Here is a 14,105-nt window from a genome sequence, read left to right as displayed (position 1 = left end):
TTCATAACAAAACCTTTTGGATAGCACAGAGAAACATTGTCAACAATGCATTTGGCCAGCTAGCAGCAGCAGCAATTGGAAGGGGTGCTTAGAATCCTGCAGATGACGAAGTGTGACTAATGGCCTGTTTTTCTAGTTGTCAGTGAAAGAGCTCAGACTGGAACCACACAGCTTCTCCCAGACATTTATAACCGCCACACAGCTGGGAATGGAGCAGGAGTGGAGGGGGGGAGGCGGGGGAGCAGGTTAGCACATTAGCCTTTCCCCTCTTCAAATCCTGACTTAAAGGCGAACAAGATGGGCAGTTTCATCCTAGTTACCAGCAGTGCACATTTTAAAAATTGCTGCACAATTAGCTGGCTTGACTTATGAGAGTAGCTAGACTGGAGTATCAATGTGGTACAGGCCAGGAGAGCGGTGTGCTGGCAGAGCGGTATACGGAGAGTGTGCACAGCCCTTGCCCCTACTGTGCCTGGCTAAAGCGGCATTACTGCCTCACTGCCATGGTCATTAAATTCATTCACAATGCTTTCAGTGCGTATGGCATGCTGTAAGGTGCCATATTCACAGTCCTCGAGAACGAGGGCCTCTGTTTATCCACGGAACAGGTACAGCGTGGGCAGCAGTAAAATAATCTACCCAACAGTACCTCAGAGCTGACCTGGGTGGGACCCTGCCAAAGTAGGAAGATAATTAATTCTTCCTGTTTATTCCAGTCCTTGACTTCTCTTCAGAGCCTGCCTGCAAGGTTGTGCCGGTGGTTGTTGTGGTGTGGCCACTTCACACCGGGACAGTAGACTGGGATCAAGTCTCTTCACATTGGCCGCAAAAACACCCCTATAAGTGAAAGCCTTTCCATGCTTCTATCAGTCTCCTGCGTGCAGAGATGCTCAAAAAATTTTTGGGGGTGCTGAGAACCAGTGAAGCAAACTGTAAAGCCTGTCTATAATGGAAACCACTTCAAGCCAGGGGGTGTGGTAGCACCCCCAGTAACTCTAGGTCCAGCCCCTATGGCTGAGTGGCCAGTCCCATTGCACTATAGTATTTTTAAAATAATGTAAACAGGAAAAAAACATCATAAAAGTCCCACAATGAGTATAGAGACCCAGGCATCAAGTGACATCAATGAAAATGAAGAAAAGTGTCTGGGGCAAATAAAGTAATTGCAAATTATGGTCTGATCATATTTAAAGAAGAAAACCTCTCACCAAGTCCAAACTCTGCTATCCGTACATAAATCAGTGATATCATCTGGACTGTTTTACTGCCTCCAGTATTTATATCCAACAGGCTGCCATCCTCCTGGGAATGTGTCCATTTGTCTGCACAGCTGAGCCCCATATCTCATTATGATCACTGTAACGGAGGTTAGTACACTCACCTTTCCCAAATTTCACAACACTTTTCACAATATCCCAGTGGGATTTCTTTTCTGGGCAGCACAAGAGAGCAGAATAGTTCTCCTTCGTTGTCTGAAAAGCTACGTCTAGTGCCTTCTGGAGAGCAGCAGTCAAAGAGAGGAGAATGTTTGTGTGTGAACCATTCATACAGACAGTCCATTTTAACACACTATATTAAGACAACATTAAGGCTGAATTGTTAAGCACTTAAAAGACAGGAAATGCTAAAGCTAAGGTTGCACATATAACCTTCATTTTGCTTCATTGTGCACAGGCCGTCTTTAATTACATGATCACGTGCTCTTTCTCAAATACAATATATCACATCGTTTTAAATTATTATTTCTTTAATTGATTATTCAGTCTCAGACGTGAACTCTAACCTGTGACTTATCCAGAGCTTTACAGGCCTGATGCCCCACTGCCTTGCACCTGGTGTAGACCTTACTCCTCCGTGAAATACATCCACTTTGCCCTCATTTTACATAGGAGCAAGATAGACTCAGACTCACCATCCTCAATCCAGCTCTAAACTGAAAGGGAGAATGTGTGGATTGTTTGCCTTAAAAATATCTCTTGTAAATTAAGAGAAACCGGACAGGCACAGAAAACTGGAAGTAAACCTCCCTCATTTCCATACATGATTTACTGCACCTCTTTATCTTTGTGGGAGTCTCCGCTTTCTGGATTTGTTGTCTTTTTGGTTTTTCTCTTTGGCCTTTTTGCCTTCTGCAGAACAAGAAATATCACATGCTCCTTTTCCCCAGTGCGCTCCTTTTCTTCACTCTGAGTAAGAATTTCCATTGTCACTTCACTGTTGAAGAAGTCTCTGGCAACGGACTCTATGATACCTGAATCAGAAGATTTATATGGTGACCTATTCGTGTTAGCAAAACTTCTTCGGCTCCGTATCTCTTTTCTTCCTTGCCTAAGCTGTACCTCTCAGCAATCTCCACAATTGTATTATTTATACTCTAATATATTGGTATGAAAGATGCCATACAACGTAACATTATAACCTGATTCTACATTGACTTTCACTGCTGCAAACCCACTGACATCAGTGATTCTGAAAACCATATTCTTGAATCTGTTATATCAGCATAAATCCTAAAGAACTTCAGTGTAGGCAGAATTCCTCCAAATTTACACCAGTGTAACTGAGATCAGTCTCTGACTCTGAATTTGGCCTGGAGTTAAAATTGTTCATAAAGTGCACCTTGTAGGTAAAGGTAACTTTTATTGTTCTGTTTCTAGAAGGAAAAAGCAAAATGAGTGTCCTACCCCAATGTAAACCAATGAGCATAATGTTCAGCTGACATGTTAGATCTATTCAGATTTCTGTCTGTCTGTCTGTGGTATTTATAGAGTCCCCGTCCTAGTAGTCGCTGGGCACCAGTTGTGTGACCCTGCAACAATTTGGATTTTATCAAGTTAACAAAGCCACACACACACACACACAAACTAATAATCATATGTGCCCATGTTGATTCCCACATGTGGAAACAATGTTGCCCTTTAAAACCCCAGTATCTCATTACTACTGTCTCTTCAAAAGTGGGTGGGACATGGGACTTACACACTTCATAAGATCCTGTACTTCAGGTCTGGCCTAAATATAGACATTGCAGTGGTTTAACTAAAGAGGTGTTTTTCAATTTACCAATGCAAGCTGAACCAGTTATAAACCAGATTTAAATCAAATTAAGTGTGTCCATACAGGGGTTTGCACTGGTTTAACTAAATCAGTTTAAAAATATACCTTTAGTTAAACCAGTGCAACTTTGCACATAGATCAAACCTAAAGTCCTGCACACACTCTATGGCCCCCATCAATTTCCTTCCATGAGAGGAAGGGAGCCCCACAGCTGCTCTGAAAGGATCTCCTGACAGGAAGCTTAGGGAATGCTCCAACTCATAAAATTGTCATCCCTCAAGCATTTGTGCTTTTCTTCTCTGTGGGGAGAAACAGCTTAAGGCTCTTGTCAATTTTCTACCCAAGCACCTAATCAAAGTTCAGAGGCATGGGGATGTGCCAGTTGGGGGCAGAAACTGATGATGGAGTCTGGTATTTTCTTTGATGCAAACTTGCTTATTTACAAGCAATGGGAAAGGTCCTGCTCTTCCAAATGCAGGGTGAACCAGAAACAAAAGAATAGTTTCTTAACTTACAGCTCCAAGCCTCCCTAGCCAACACCAGATCTAAAACACTCATCTCTAGCTTTTTCCCAGGTCATACACACAACTGGCTGTTGCTTTTGTGCTTTTTGCCTCATAGTCTGTCACTTTGTTCTGTGTCTGTACCCCAGCTTGTCTATTTCACATACTCATCTGATTGGAACTATTATCCAGTGGAACATTCCACCCAGTGCTTAATTTGTGCCAGGGCCATGGCACCTCTAGGCTTGACAGTTCATAGCCCTGGCACCTCTGGGCTTGCTGCATCAGTTGTGAATGTAAAAAAATTGCTTGAGCCCTCGCACCTAATTGCTTGAGCCCCAGCACCTCTTTCATTACAAATTAAGCGCTGCTTCCACCCAGCTGGGGCTAGTTTCTGGGAAGACTCTATTAGGCCTTGTTTTAGGTGTCCCCAACCCACCTGCCTTAATTGTCTCTTTCCACCGTCTCAAGTGAAGGGTCAATTCAGACATCAGTTTTAACGCAACCTGGAACAAGGTTTAACCCAACTCATAACAGTACATAAAAACCCTGGAGGGTCCAAATACTGTCTTTGAAGGGCACCAAATAAGCCAAGAAGGGTGGTCTCAGCAATAAAGCCTAGGACTGGAGTCAGGCAGACTGGATGGGGCTCCATGCCACGTTAGTGCCTCATGGAAGTTGTAGTTTGGATGCCTCATGGTTCTTTTCTCCTCTATCAGGTGGACATCTCCCATGATGCACTGAGGTGAGAGCAAGAGGAGAGACCATGGTGTATCATGGGAGATTTAGTCCAGCCAGGGACCCTGGCCCATTGAAGAAACTAGGGGCATGAGAAACCACGTCAGCATTTCTATGGGAGAAAACCTATTTTCTGACCATCTCCACTCTCACAAAATAGAGATGATTCTAGACCAGAATCCTCAATCTGAGCACCTGGAGACTAGGGAAATTTGGAGATGGATTCACAGCTGAAGTTGTATCTCCAGCCCACCTCAGTCCCACATTAGTCTCCTCCCTCCCATATTAAGCAGCCAAATATGGATCCACCAACTTGCACTGGAGATGATCTGCTAAAACAGAAGGAAAGGAAGCTGCTTCATCTGAATTCAGAAGCTGAGGCTGAGCACTGAAATGTTTTCTTCTTATTATTTATAGAGCACTGTCATTAGATATGCTGGCCCTTTAGGGGAGCCTACAGACTAAGTAAGGCCCTGGTTCTGGTTCAGCCCATAATTAAGATAATTCATTCATTTGTAGGCCAGGAACCATGTGACAATTTCCACACACACACACCCTTTGTTTTGGACTTTTGTAATCTTCTTGTAGAAGCCCTTGTAGTTTGGCCAGCAGGCTAAACCACATTAACTATCCAGTTGCTGAGGGGAAACTGAGGCACGGCTGTATCTGATGCTGGACGAGGTAAGTAAGCAATTGCACACAACAGCATAAGGCACTTTACAAACAAGAAGACAGGTCCCTGCCCCAAACACCTTACAATCTAGACAGACAATGTACTGCTAAAGCAACATGGAAAACAAAGTGACTGGTGGCATTCAATACATGTCCTGTTGGTCCCACCATTTTTGTCTAATTCCCTTTTAAACTAAATATTCCAGCATCCTTTTGTTAATGCTTCATTATACGGGAGTACTAAGAGTCATGGGCCTTTTGGAAGAAGCGTGTCTTAAGGAAGGGTTTCAAGGAGGAGAAGAGGAACGTGCAGATGGAGAAAAGCATGAAGGGGCTAACTTTTCAAAAGGGAAAAGAGAGAGGAGCAGAGAGATGCAGGAACTAAGCTGAACATGGCCTTGAAGGTGAGGACTCAAAGTGCTGAAGTCCCAGGGAGCCCTGAGTGACAGATATCTGAGAGCACACTATGGCCATTATGAAATAATATTGGTTTTACCTGGGACAATATGACACAGGCCTCTCCTGTCAGAATAGTAGTGAAGTAACATTGCCCCGTCGGTCCTCTTTTCCACGCGAAATGATGGTGCATTCATTTCCTAAGTAAGGAGACGAGAGACCTCAGTCTACCTGCATAGTCATCTATCCTAGAGATGTCACTGAGCTATGCTGATTTACACCAGTTGAGGGTCTGGCCCACTATTTCATCAATTACTTCAAAGACATAAAGACTTATCAGCAAACTGAAAACTGGCATGAAAAAAAAATCTAACCTGTTGGACTAGGGCATTGTCTCTTGTTTGCTTGAGGGATTTTTGGTTTTGCACTCTGAGTATTTGTTCATGGGATGCTGGGGTAGGTTCGGCACATTCCATCATTGCCATGCCATTTTAGTGAACACAAGAACCAGAGGTGGCCACAGGATGTTTTGAACTCTCTCAACTGTACCTGCAAACCTGCTGTTAGGCATTTAGGGGCAAATCCTTCCAACACATAGAAGCACACTCCTTTGGCAGAGGAACCACTGCAATGCTGTTGCAAAGGGGAGAGGTAAGCCTTGGGAAAGCAACATAGAGAGGGGTGTACAGCTCCCTTGGGGCTTCCAGGGTGGCTACCTCCAAGGGGACTTGGGATGGACCAGAGTGGACACGAGAAGGGCAAAGCTGGAGGATCTGGCAATGCCATGCAGAGATGGGTTTGTAAAACCCTTTAGGGTGGAATAGCTTGAGACTTTCAATTCCACTGCCAGCACGTGGGCTGATGGGGAGGATTCCCCATCTTCTTACAGTAGCAGGATGGTAGGGAGAGGATTTCTTCCATAAAGCACAGAACTAGAAAAATGGCCAGGGAGCGGAGCAATTTACATCCACAGAAAGAAGACAGTACCTGATAAGACAATGCAAGGTAACTATGAAGGGCATCTAGATTCTCGATAAATTCGGTTAGATTCCCTCCCAAAGTCCGTAGCATTCGATCATAGCCAGACATCTTACAGAAAGTAAAGAAATATTCTCCAAAAAGTTTCAGCACTACGTCTTCTGACACATCTGTGTAAAAGATATTCGGATTTACAGCTGTGCAATGCTATCTATACCCTGTGACCTGACCCAAGCTTTAAGGTCTGAAACGGACACAGGCAAATGGCCAAGGCCCCCACGTGACCTATTACAAAAATTGTTATGATCTGGTGGGTAGAGCTGGATGAAAATGTTTCTGGCAACAAGTTTATTTGCTGACAAATGCCATTTTGGCCAACCCAAAGATATTTGCAAATTTGTGTCGAGTTTGCCAGATTGTTTCGATGGAACCAAAAATTGAAAAAATGTTTCCGACTGGAGTCACAAAACAGATGGAGGAAGAAGTGGTTGGCTTCTCCTTAGAAGCTATGGCCTAGTGCTTAGGGCTCTCTTCTGGATGTGGCTTCAATTCCTTCCCCTGCCTGATATGAAGAAGAGATTTGAACTTGTATCTCCCACATTGTAAGAGAGTACCCTAGGCGGTGGGTTACACTGTTATGGGTCTCCCTGTCGTTCCTGTTCCACTTTTTGTAAATAATCAACAGAGCAGGGACTGCAGCTTGGTTGTCCCAAATCCTAGGTGACTATCCTAACCACCAAGCTAAAGAGTCATTCTCTTTCCCTGGCCCAATGACTATTCATAAATAACTATGACTTGCCACTGTGAATGACAATAAATAGCCATTGGGCCAGGGAAAGAGAAGGACTCTATAGCTTGATGGTTAGGGAGCTACTCCTGCAATGCAGGCCACCCGACTACAAATCCCTTCTCCACATTAGGAAGAGGGGGAATTGAAGACAGGTTTCCCCACATCCCGGGAAAGTGCCTTTACTCCTGGGCTAAAGCTTGTTAGGAGTCCACTGCCTCCTCTTCCGCTAGCTAGTTTGTGGATCTAATCTGCCTTTGCGTTTGTTAAAATACCTGCAACTGAAACAAAAAATGTTGAATTGGGCTTTTGACATTTTTTCCAACATTTCAATTCATCAGAAATTTTCAAAATTCTCATATTTGGTTCAACCTACTCTGAGACGTCAGTGAACCAAAAGATCCATTATGCACCCAGATCTACTGGTGGGAACAGTTTTCAGAGCTATGTCTATTTTTGACTTTAAATAAACCTTAATGAAGCTAGCAAAGAGGCATTATGGCCACACCCACAGCAGAAAATGTTGGCTGCAGTGTATGTTGGTGGAATCCATTACCTTCAGTGGGGTTAACCCTGGTTTACACTAGGGTAAATGAGTTTGAAATCAGGCTCTAGAATCTAGTTCATTTAATTTATGCTGCTTGCGCTCCACTTTATCAGGCCACTGTTTCCTTAATATCCCTGTGTTTGTTGCCATGTTGATTAAGCCGTACTGTCAAGGCTGGTACTAAACAGAGCTGTGGATTCCCTAATCCCCAAGAGTAAAACAGCTCTTTTGTGGACAAGGAAAACAGATAAGAGGTATCAGGATGGAGTAATTTAAGACCATGTTGACTCCTGGGGTTAATACCATGCTACAAATCCTACATCCCAATACAGCTGCCTGCAACAGCCATGCTTTAGACCAGGGATCGCAGTGAATTTTTCTACATTTAAAAAAAAAGAGAGAGAGAGAGAGAGATGACTCTCTTTTGGGACTGTAGTGTTCAGTAACCGGCCAGCTAGGCCCACCCTGTTCTATAGCACCTCTTATCCAAATGCCAAGAGAATAGTGTACCATCTGATCAGTGTCTCATGTCAACAACGCTTGCAAAACTTAGATGTGTGAAAGCCTCACATCTCATCACAAATTCACTTGTCAAGAACCTCGGAGTCACAGCTCTCGTGAAGGTTTGGGCAGATGGGGGTAAAGCTTTGTGTTTAGACCTGAGAAGCCAGTGGCCCTTTTTCCTCCAGTCGTCCTCTCTCCCCTCCATCCCCAACAACGGCCTCTCTCTGGAAAAGCCACAGGGACATCTCCAAGGCCCTCTAATGTAAGCAGGAGGGTTGTACTGGGGTATCCTCTGTGGGAGGCTGGAGATAACAAGGGGCCAGCTCTGGGGATTCCTGGAGGTCACTGATCTCCAGCCTCCAAGTGCATTTATGGGGTCACTTCCCGCTTCTACAAACAAATAGCAAGGTTCAGTTTGGGAAGCCCTTTGTAAACAAACTGCTGCAGATCTCTCTCAGCCCCAGCGCAATGGAAAAGCTCCACAGGACTGGCTGGCCCCTAACGCAGCTGCTCTTGGGAGCACTCAGTGCTCGGAGACAATCAGCTACAAAGTGCTGGCAAATGCAGCAATGTGCAGCAGGCAGGCTCAGCGCAAAAGCTACCAGACTTGCAGGGCTCCTACCACCCCTAGCCAGGCACTCCAAAGGGAGAGGGCTGGGCCATGGACCAGAGCTAGCTGGGCAAGAAGGGAGCACCCGCTGCCTCATCCTTCTCGACCACACACCTTGCACACTCCTCATGCTATGCAGCCCCCAGGAGATGTTGCATAAGCCCTACCAGAGCTTCCCCTTGTATAGTGCAGCTCCACAGTGCATCCAGTGGGGGGCGCATTGTGTTACTGCCATGATCTGGCCTCTTGGCCAGCCAGGGACAGTATCAGTGTGAAGAGCACTGAGTAAATGGTCAGTGCTCAATAAGCCAGCAATCAGGTAATGAGCAGTCCTTACCCACGATTTTGCAGGCTTCTTGGATCAGCTTCAGAGTAATAACGTCATCATACACAGTGTAAGTCATGAAGGTGTCTTGGACCTCTGCCTGTGTTCTGAAAAAACCCAGAAAATTAAGATTTATGATAACACAGAAGGGAAACCACTCAGACTGGTCACTGCCTGAAACCAATCCATCCATCAACAGAACTGAATACAGTGAAACTAGGCCAGAGTTACCGAGAAAGCAGGTTCCAGCATTTTCCAAATCTCCATATGGTTATGTGAGCAAGTCCCCAAGAAGAAACTGCAACAGCAAAGCAGAAAGTCACTGAATGCTCCCAATTGTTCCTTGGCACGTGAGCCTAGAATTTCCTGGAGCAGGGTCTGAAGGAGCACAGAGGGGAACCTGAATGCAAGGGAAGAGTTCCTCTGTGCTGGCCATAAGAAGTCTGGTTATTAAAACTTGAAAGCGGGTGGAAGAAGATAATCACATGCTCAGTGAGGAAGGAAACTTTATTAATGCTTAATATTTTAGAGAAGGGGCTTCAAGCCAGTTCATCCTAGGCCCTCTCCTCACCAGTGCACAGCTAGATGCTTGTTCTTCGGGTGGGGGGAGACAAGAGGAGAGGGCAATCCCTGGCCGCTCTGGTTAAGAAAACAATGCAGAAACCAACAAACAATTACTATATTCAAAATATGTTATTAGCTACCATGATTAGGGACTGTTTGTATCACAGTAGCAGCTAGTGGCCCTAAGTAAGATCAGGGCCCCATTGTTCCAGGCACTGTACAAGCACATAGTAAGAGAGAGTGCCTGGCCTGAAAACTTTGCAGCCTGCATAGACAAAGAGTGAGAAGAAGATAATAATCCTGTTTATTTTATAGGTGGGGAACTCAGGCACAGATTAAGGACAAGATTTTCAGGAATTCTACACTCTGGGTGCCGAATTTAAAGACACTTCAAAGGGGCCTGATTTTCAGGTGTCTCAGGTTGCACACTGAAAATCGCTAGTGCCTTTTGGAAGCTCTTGGCCTAAGTGATTTGACTATAGTCACATAAGAAGCCTCTGGTAGAGGATGAGATTTAAACCTATGTCTACTCAATCCTAGCCCACACAACAAGCCTTTCTCTCTTAGGGAAAGCTCCCTGTGTAAACAGGACCTAACATCACTCACCTCCATAAATCAGCCAGTAGCAGTAGGCACTGGGAGTACCTTTCCCAGCCCTGAAGAAGAGCTCTGTGCAGTTTGAAAGCTTGTCTGTCTCACCAACAGAAATTGGTCAGTAAAAGATATTCCCACACCCGACTTGTCTTTCTAGTTATGATATCAGTCAGATTTGGTGACATGCCCAGTGCATTCAGTGTTCTTCCCCACCCAGCCACCAAGGGTTGGTTTAATTTGCGTTTCTGACTTTTACTGTTGGTTTAGTGAGCACCATACATATGTTCAGCTCTATGCAAACAATAGAGAAAGAGACAGTCCCTGTCCTAATGGTCTTTCAAGCTTCTCCAGTGCTTTATTTGGGCTCATGGATTAGTGTTCACGCTAGTTCCGCCTCTTTCCGCTCATTCTCCAGAGTGTTAAGCGTGTCTCCGGTCCTCTATTCTGTGGACTGCTATACAGTAATCCACTGCACTGGGAGATCTCTAGAGCATTGTATCACTTCACAGGATGCATTAGCATTATTGTGTATGAGCCCTGTGTGGCGAACTTTTAAAGCAAAACCATTTTAGTAGCTAATAGTGGAAAATTGGAGAACAGTCTGACTAACTTGGGTATTTCTGGCAGGCCTGCAGGCAGAATGCAAGTAAATTCTGAACGATAAAACTGTTATCAGCCCAACATAAGAGGAGTTGCCAGATTTAGACAATGATGTATGTGAGACCCAACATAAGCATGTGTGTGTGCTGAAGAGAGCCAAAAAAACTCTGCAAATGTCACAGTACACTCTGTTTTGCTAGAGCAGGCATCAGAGGCCAAGAAGTTGATTCTTGGATCTTTGTGCAAATTGTGATAGTTCAAACTTGCATCAAGAGCCCTGTCTATTATTTCAGATCAACTTCTGCTCCCAGTTACAGCAGTGTAAATAACTCCAGATTTACACCTATGTAACTAAGTTAATTTGGCTGTGTGTCTCATCTTAATATTAGGTTAAGCAGCACTTCAGGTCAATGTGAATGTTTTTCAAGGGAATGGAAGTGCATGCCATGCAAACCACCTAACAAACAACCACCTGATCTATCATTTCTGAAACTACAAGTGTGAGAACTCACTATTAATGTTTCCATTAGTATAGGCATTTCTATGGTGCTCATTGCTGTGGTATTTTATAATTTAGTACTCCTCATGAACACGACCACTTCCAAAGACAAGGTAATGAGCTCTCTTAATAATATGCTGTAAAGCTTGTGAGTGTTTCTCCCTTATTATACATTTATTCTTTGTAATCTCATAGCACGACCATTCCTCCTAGCTATGAAATAGGGCTGTATGGAGGTAACCTGCATGAGATTTCCATTATGGAGGCTTTCCCATTCATTCCATTGGGGAAGATGTGATCACCACTCCCTAGTCACAAATATCCCAGCATCTGCTTAGACCTTGGGAGATCTGCTAGAGGCCCAGCACAGCAGGACCATTTGCATGGAGACCCTGTGTCTCTGCACTGGCTCCAAGAAGTCCTGGCTCCTCGCTCCCTACCCCATGGCCACACAACTCTAGTGGTCTGATGCTCCAAGAGTTGCCCCTGTCCACCACTCTGGCGCCTCTGGCGCTCTTCCTCCACACAAAAGAGGAAAGGCTGTGGAAAGTCCATAAAACAACATGAAAAGTGGCTCACTTTAAGCTATAAAAAGGGGGGGTATGATAGAGGTCTATAAAATCATGACTGGGGTGGAGAAAGTAAATTAGGATGTGTTATTTACTCCTTCTCATAACACAAGAACTAGGGGTCACCAAATGAAATGAATAGGCAGCAGGTTTAAAACAAACAAAGGGAAGTACTTCTTCACCCAACACACAGTCAGTCTGCGGAACTCTTTGCCAGAGGATCTTGTGAAGGCCAAGCCTATAAGAGGGTTCAAAAAAGAACTAGATAAATTCATGGAGGATAGGTCCATCAATGGCTATTAGCCAGGATGGACAGGAATGGTGTGCCTAGCCTCTGTTTGCCAAAAGCTGGGAATGGGCGACAGGGGGATGGATCACTTGATGATTACCTGGTCTGTTCATTCCCTCTGGGCACCTGGCATTGGCCACTGTCAGAAGACAGAATACTGGGCTAGATGGACCTTTGGTCTGACCCAGTATGGCCATTCTTATGTTCTTCTTTATTGTTGCCTAATCCAACAGGTAAAAAACCAAGTCTCGTGCTTCCATTGAAATTACGTGGGGCTAGTTTTACAATATGTGATAAATGACATTATGATATACTAGAAATGAACTACCGGAGGGAGAAGGTTAAGGTGGCAGAAGGGAAGGGCATTCTGAGTCTCAGGGACAAATCGCTCTCTGGTGTAACTCCACTGGCGTTAGTAAATAACATTTTGGATGAATTTGCCTCTCATGGACTCTGTTCTGATTTATGCTGAACACCACTCCCTCAGCTGCAGCGGGGATGTAACTCAGCCCAGAATTTGGCACGCTCGGCTCATACTTAATTGTAGCAGTGAAACATAGAGCTGTGTGGGCCTGAATTGTATTTATAATGGTCAACAGGACACAATCAAATTTTAATCCTCTTTGGCTCCCATGATGGAAGACCCAAGTCATCAGTACTGCTCTTTTTAAAGGATCAAATACTTACTTGAGTGTTTCCCATGTCTCTTCACCAAATTTCTCTATAATTAGAGATTTCAGGCAGGTGTTGATAAATCCGTACTATGGGAGAGAAGACATTAGCATTATGCCTAATGGAACATGGGAAAAGAGCCCTTAATGGGCTGGTTAAGTAAAATGAAATGACAACCCCTTTGGGGAAACAATTATGTCTTTCCCCCATTTCTTGTTAAGTTTGTTTATTTAATAGCACTGCTCATTCCTGCCTTCATGCAAAACTCCCCGAGACTTGTTCTCTACACAGCAGTAGTTCTTGTTTCCATAGAGAAAACATATTAACTAAACTTTAAAGCCAGCGTGCAATTAAGAATGGTTACAGAACATTGTTTTCAGTTACGCTGAATTCTTTTGGATCATGCAGCACTGATATGGTTAAAGGATAGATGAAAGCAGGAAATTAACAGCGCTTATGTCAGCCTCAAGACTTGATTGAAAGACAAATATATTTTAGTTGTAAAATACAGTATAGTTAGTGTTTAAATCTGATCTGAGAAACTAGGTATTGAACATAAAAAGAAGAGTAATGCTGAAAGACACTTACCATGGTGCTGCTGTCTGCTTGCCGAGTGTGCAGAGCAGGTGCTCTAGGTTGTGCTGGAGTGAGTGAGTTGTTTCATCACACCAGCAGTGAGAGCCTGGTTCTTTTAACAGATCAACTTGGACTGTCTAGAGCCCATCGCACACAAAACAGAAAGATCCACAGGGAAATCAGAAACTAATCATTTACCTGGCCATGGATCCTCTCCAAACAGAGCTTTGCATTACAGCGCAGAAAGTCCAGCATGGAGGTAATCAGAGGAAAAGTGGTGCTTAGGCTGAGGTGGAAATGACTATTCTAATGTAAAATTCTGAAACTGTTCCACGGGCTCAGCCTCTCATACAATGCACTTGAACTACAGATTCAGGGAGTTTGTTGATCACTCGTTTAAGCCCTCTCCAGATAGGGATCAGTGCTATCTGTTTGTATTTGTCTTAGGTGCCTTAGAAATGCCTGTCACCCTAATATCCAAGTACCATGCAATAACCAAAGGTAGCAGTGAGTGAGTGCCTGCAAAGACAGTACGTTCAGTCTCCCCTTACTCTGGTCCACGCTGGGTCTACTTCTCCTTCGACTCTGTCTCGTCTCACCATATCAATGGAATAACTCCAGACTT

General features: G+C 44.3%; 1 protein-coding gene across 1 annotated transcript in view; it reads right to left on the bottom strand.

The window, feature by feature from the left end:
- The window catches only part of LOC140908615 (guanylate cyclase soluble subunit beta-2-like), a 36,657-nt gene extending 23,097 nt beyond the window's left edge, over positions 1–13,560 (bottom strand). Inside the window, exons 1-7 of the mRNA XM_073336545.1 lie at positions 13,493–13,560; positions 12,920–12,993; positions 9,130–9,224; positions 6,354–6,514; positions 5,467–5,566; positions 2,055–2,251; positions 1,382–1,496 (exon numbers count right to left, since the gene is read on the bottom strand). Of these exons, the coding sequence (XP_073192646.1) occupies positions 1,382–1,496; positions 2,055–2,251; positions 5,467–5,566; positions 6,354–6,514; positions 9,130–9,224; positions 12,920–12,993; positions 13,493–13,495 (745 nt within the window). The 5' untranslated portion in view covers positions 13,496–13,560. The remainder of the gene's footprint in view (positions 1–1,381; positions 1,497–2,054; positions 2,252–5,466; positions 5,567–6,353; positions 6,515–9,129; positions 9,225–12,919; positions 12,994–13,492) is intronic.
- Between the last annotated feature and the right edge of the window lie 545 nt (positions 13,561–14,105).

The sequence above is a fragment of the Lepidochelys kempii genome, chromosome 1 (assembly GCF_965140265.1).
Source record: "Lepidochelys kempii isolate rLepKem1 chromosome 1, rLepKem1.hap2, whole genome shotgun sequence".
NCBI classification, from domain to species: domain Eukaryota; kingdom Metazoa; phylum Chordata; order Testudines; family Cheloniidae; genus Lepidochelys; species Lepidochelys kempii.
Note: the sequence above shows the minus strand (reverse complement) of the source record. Positions and strands in the feature narration are given on the sequence as shown.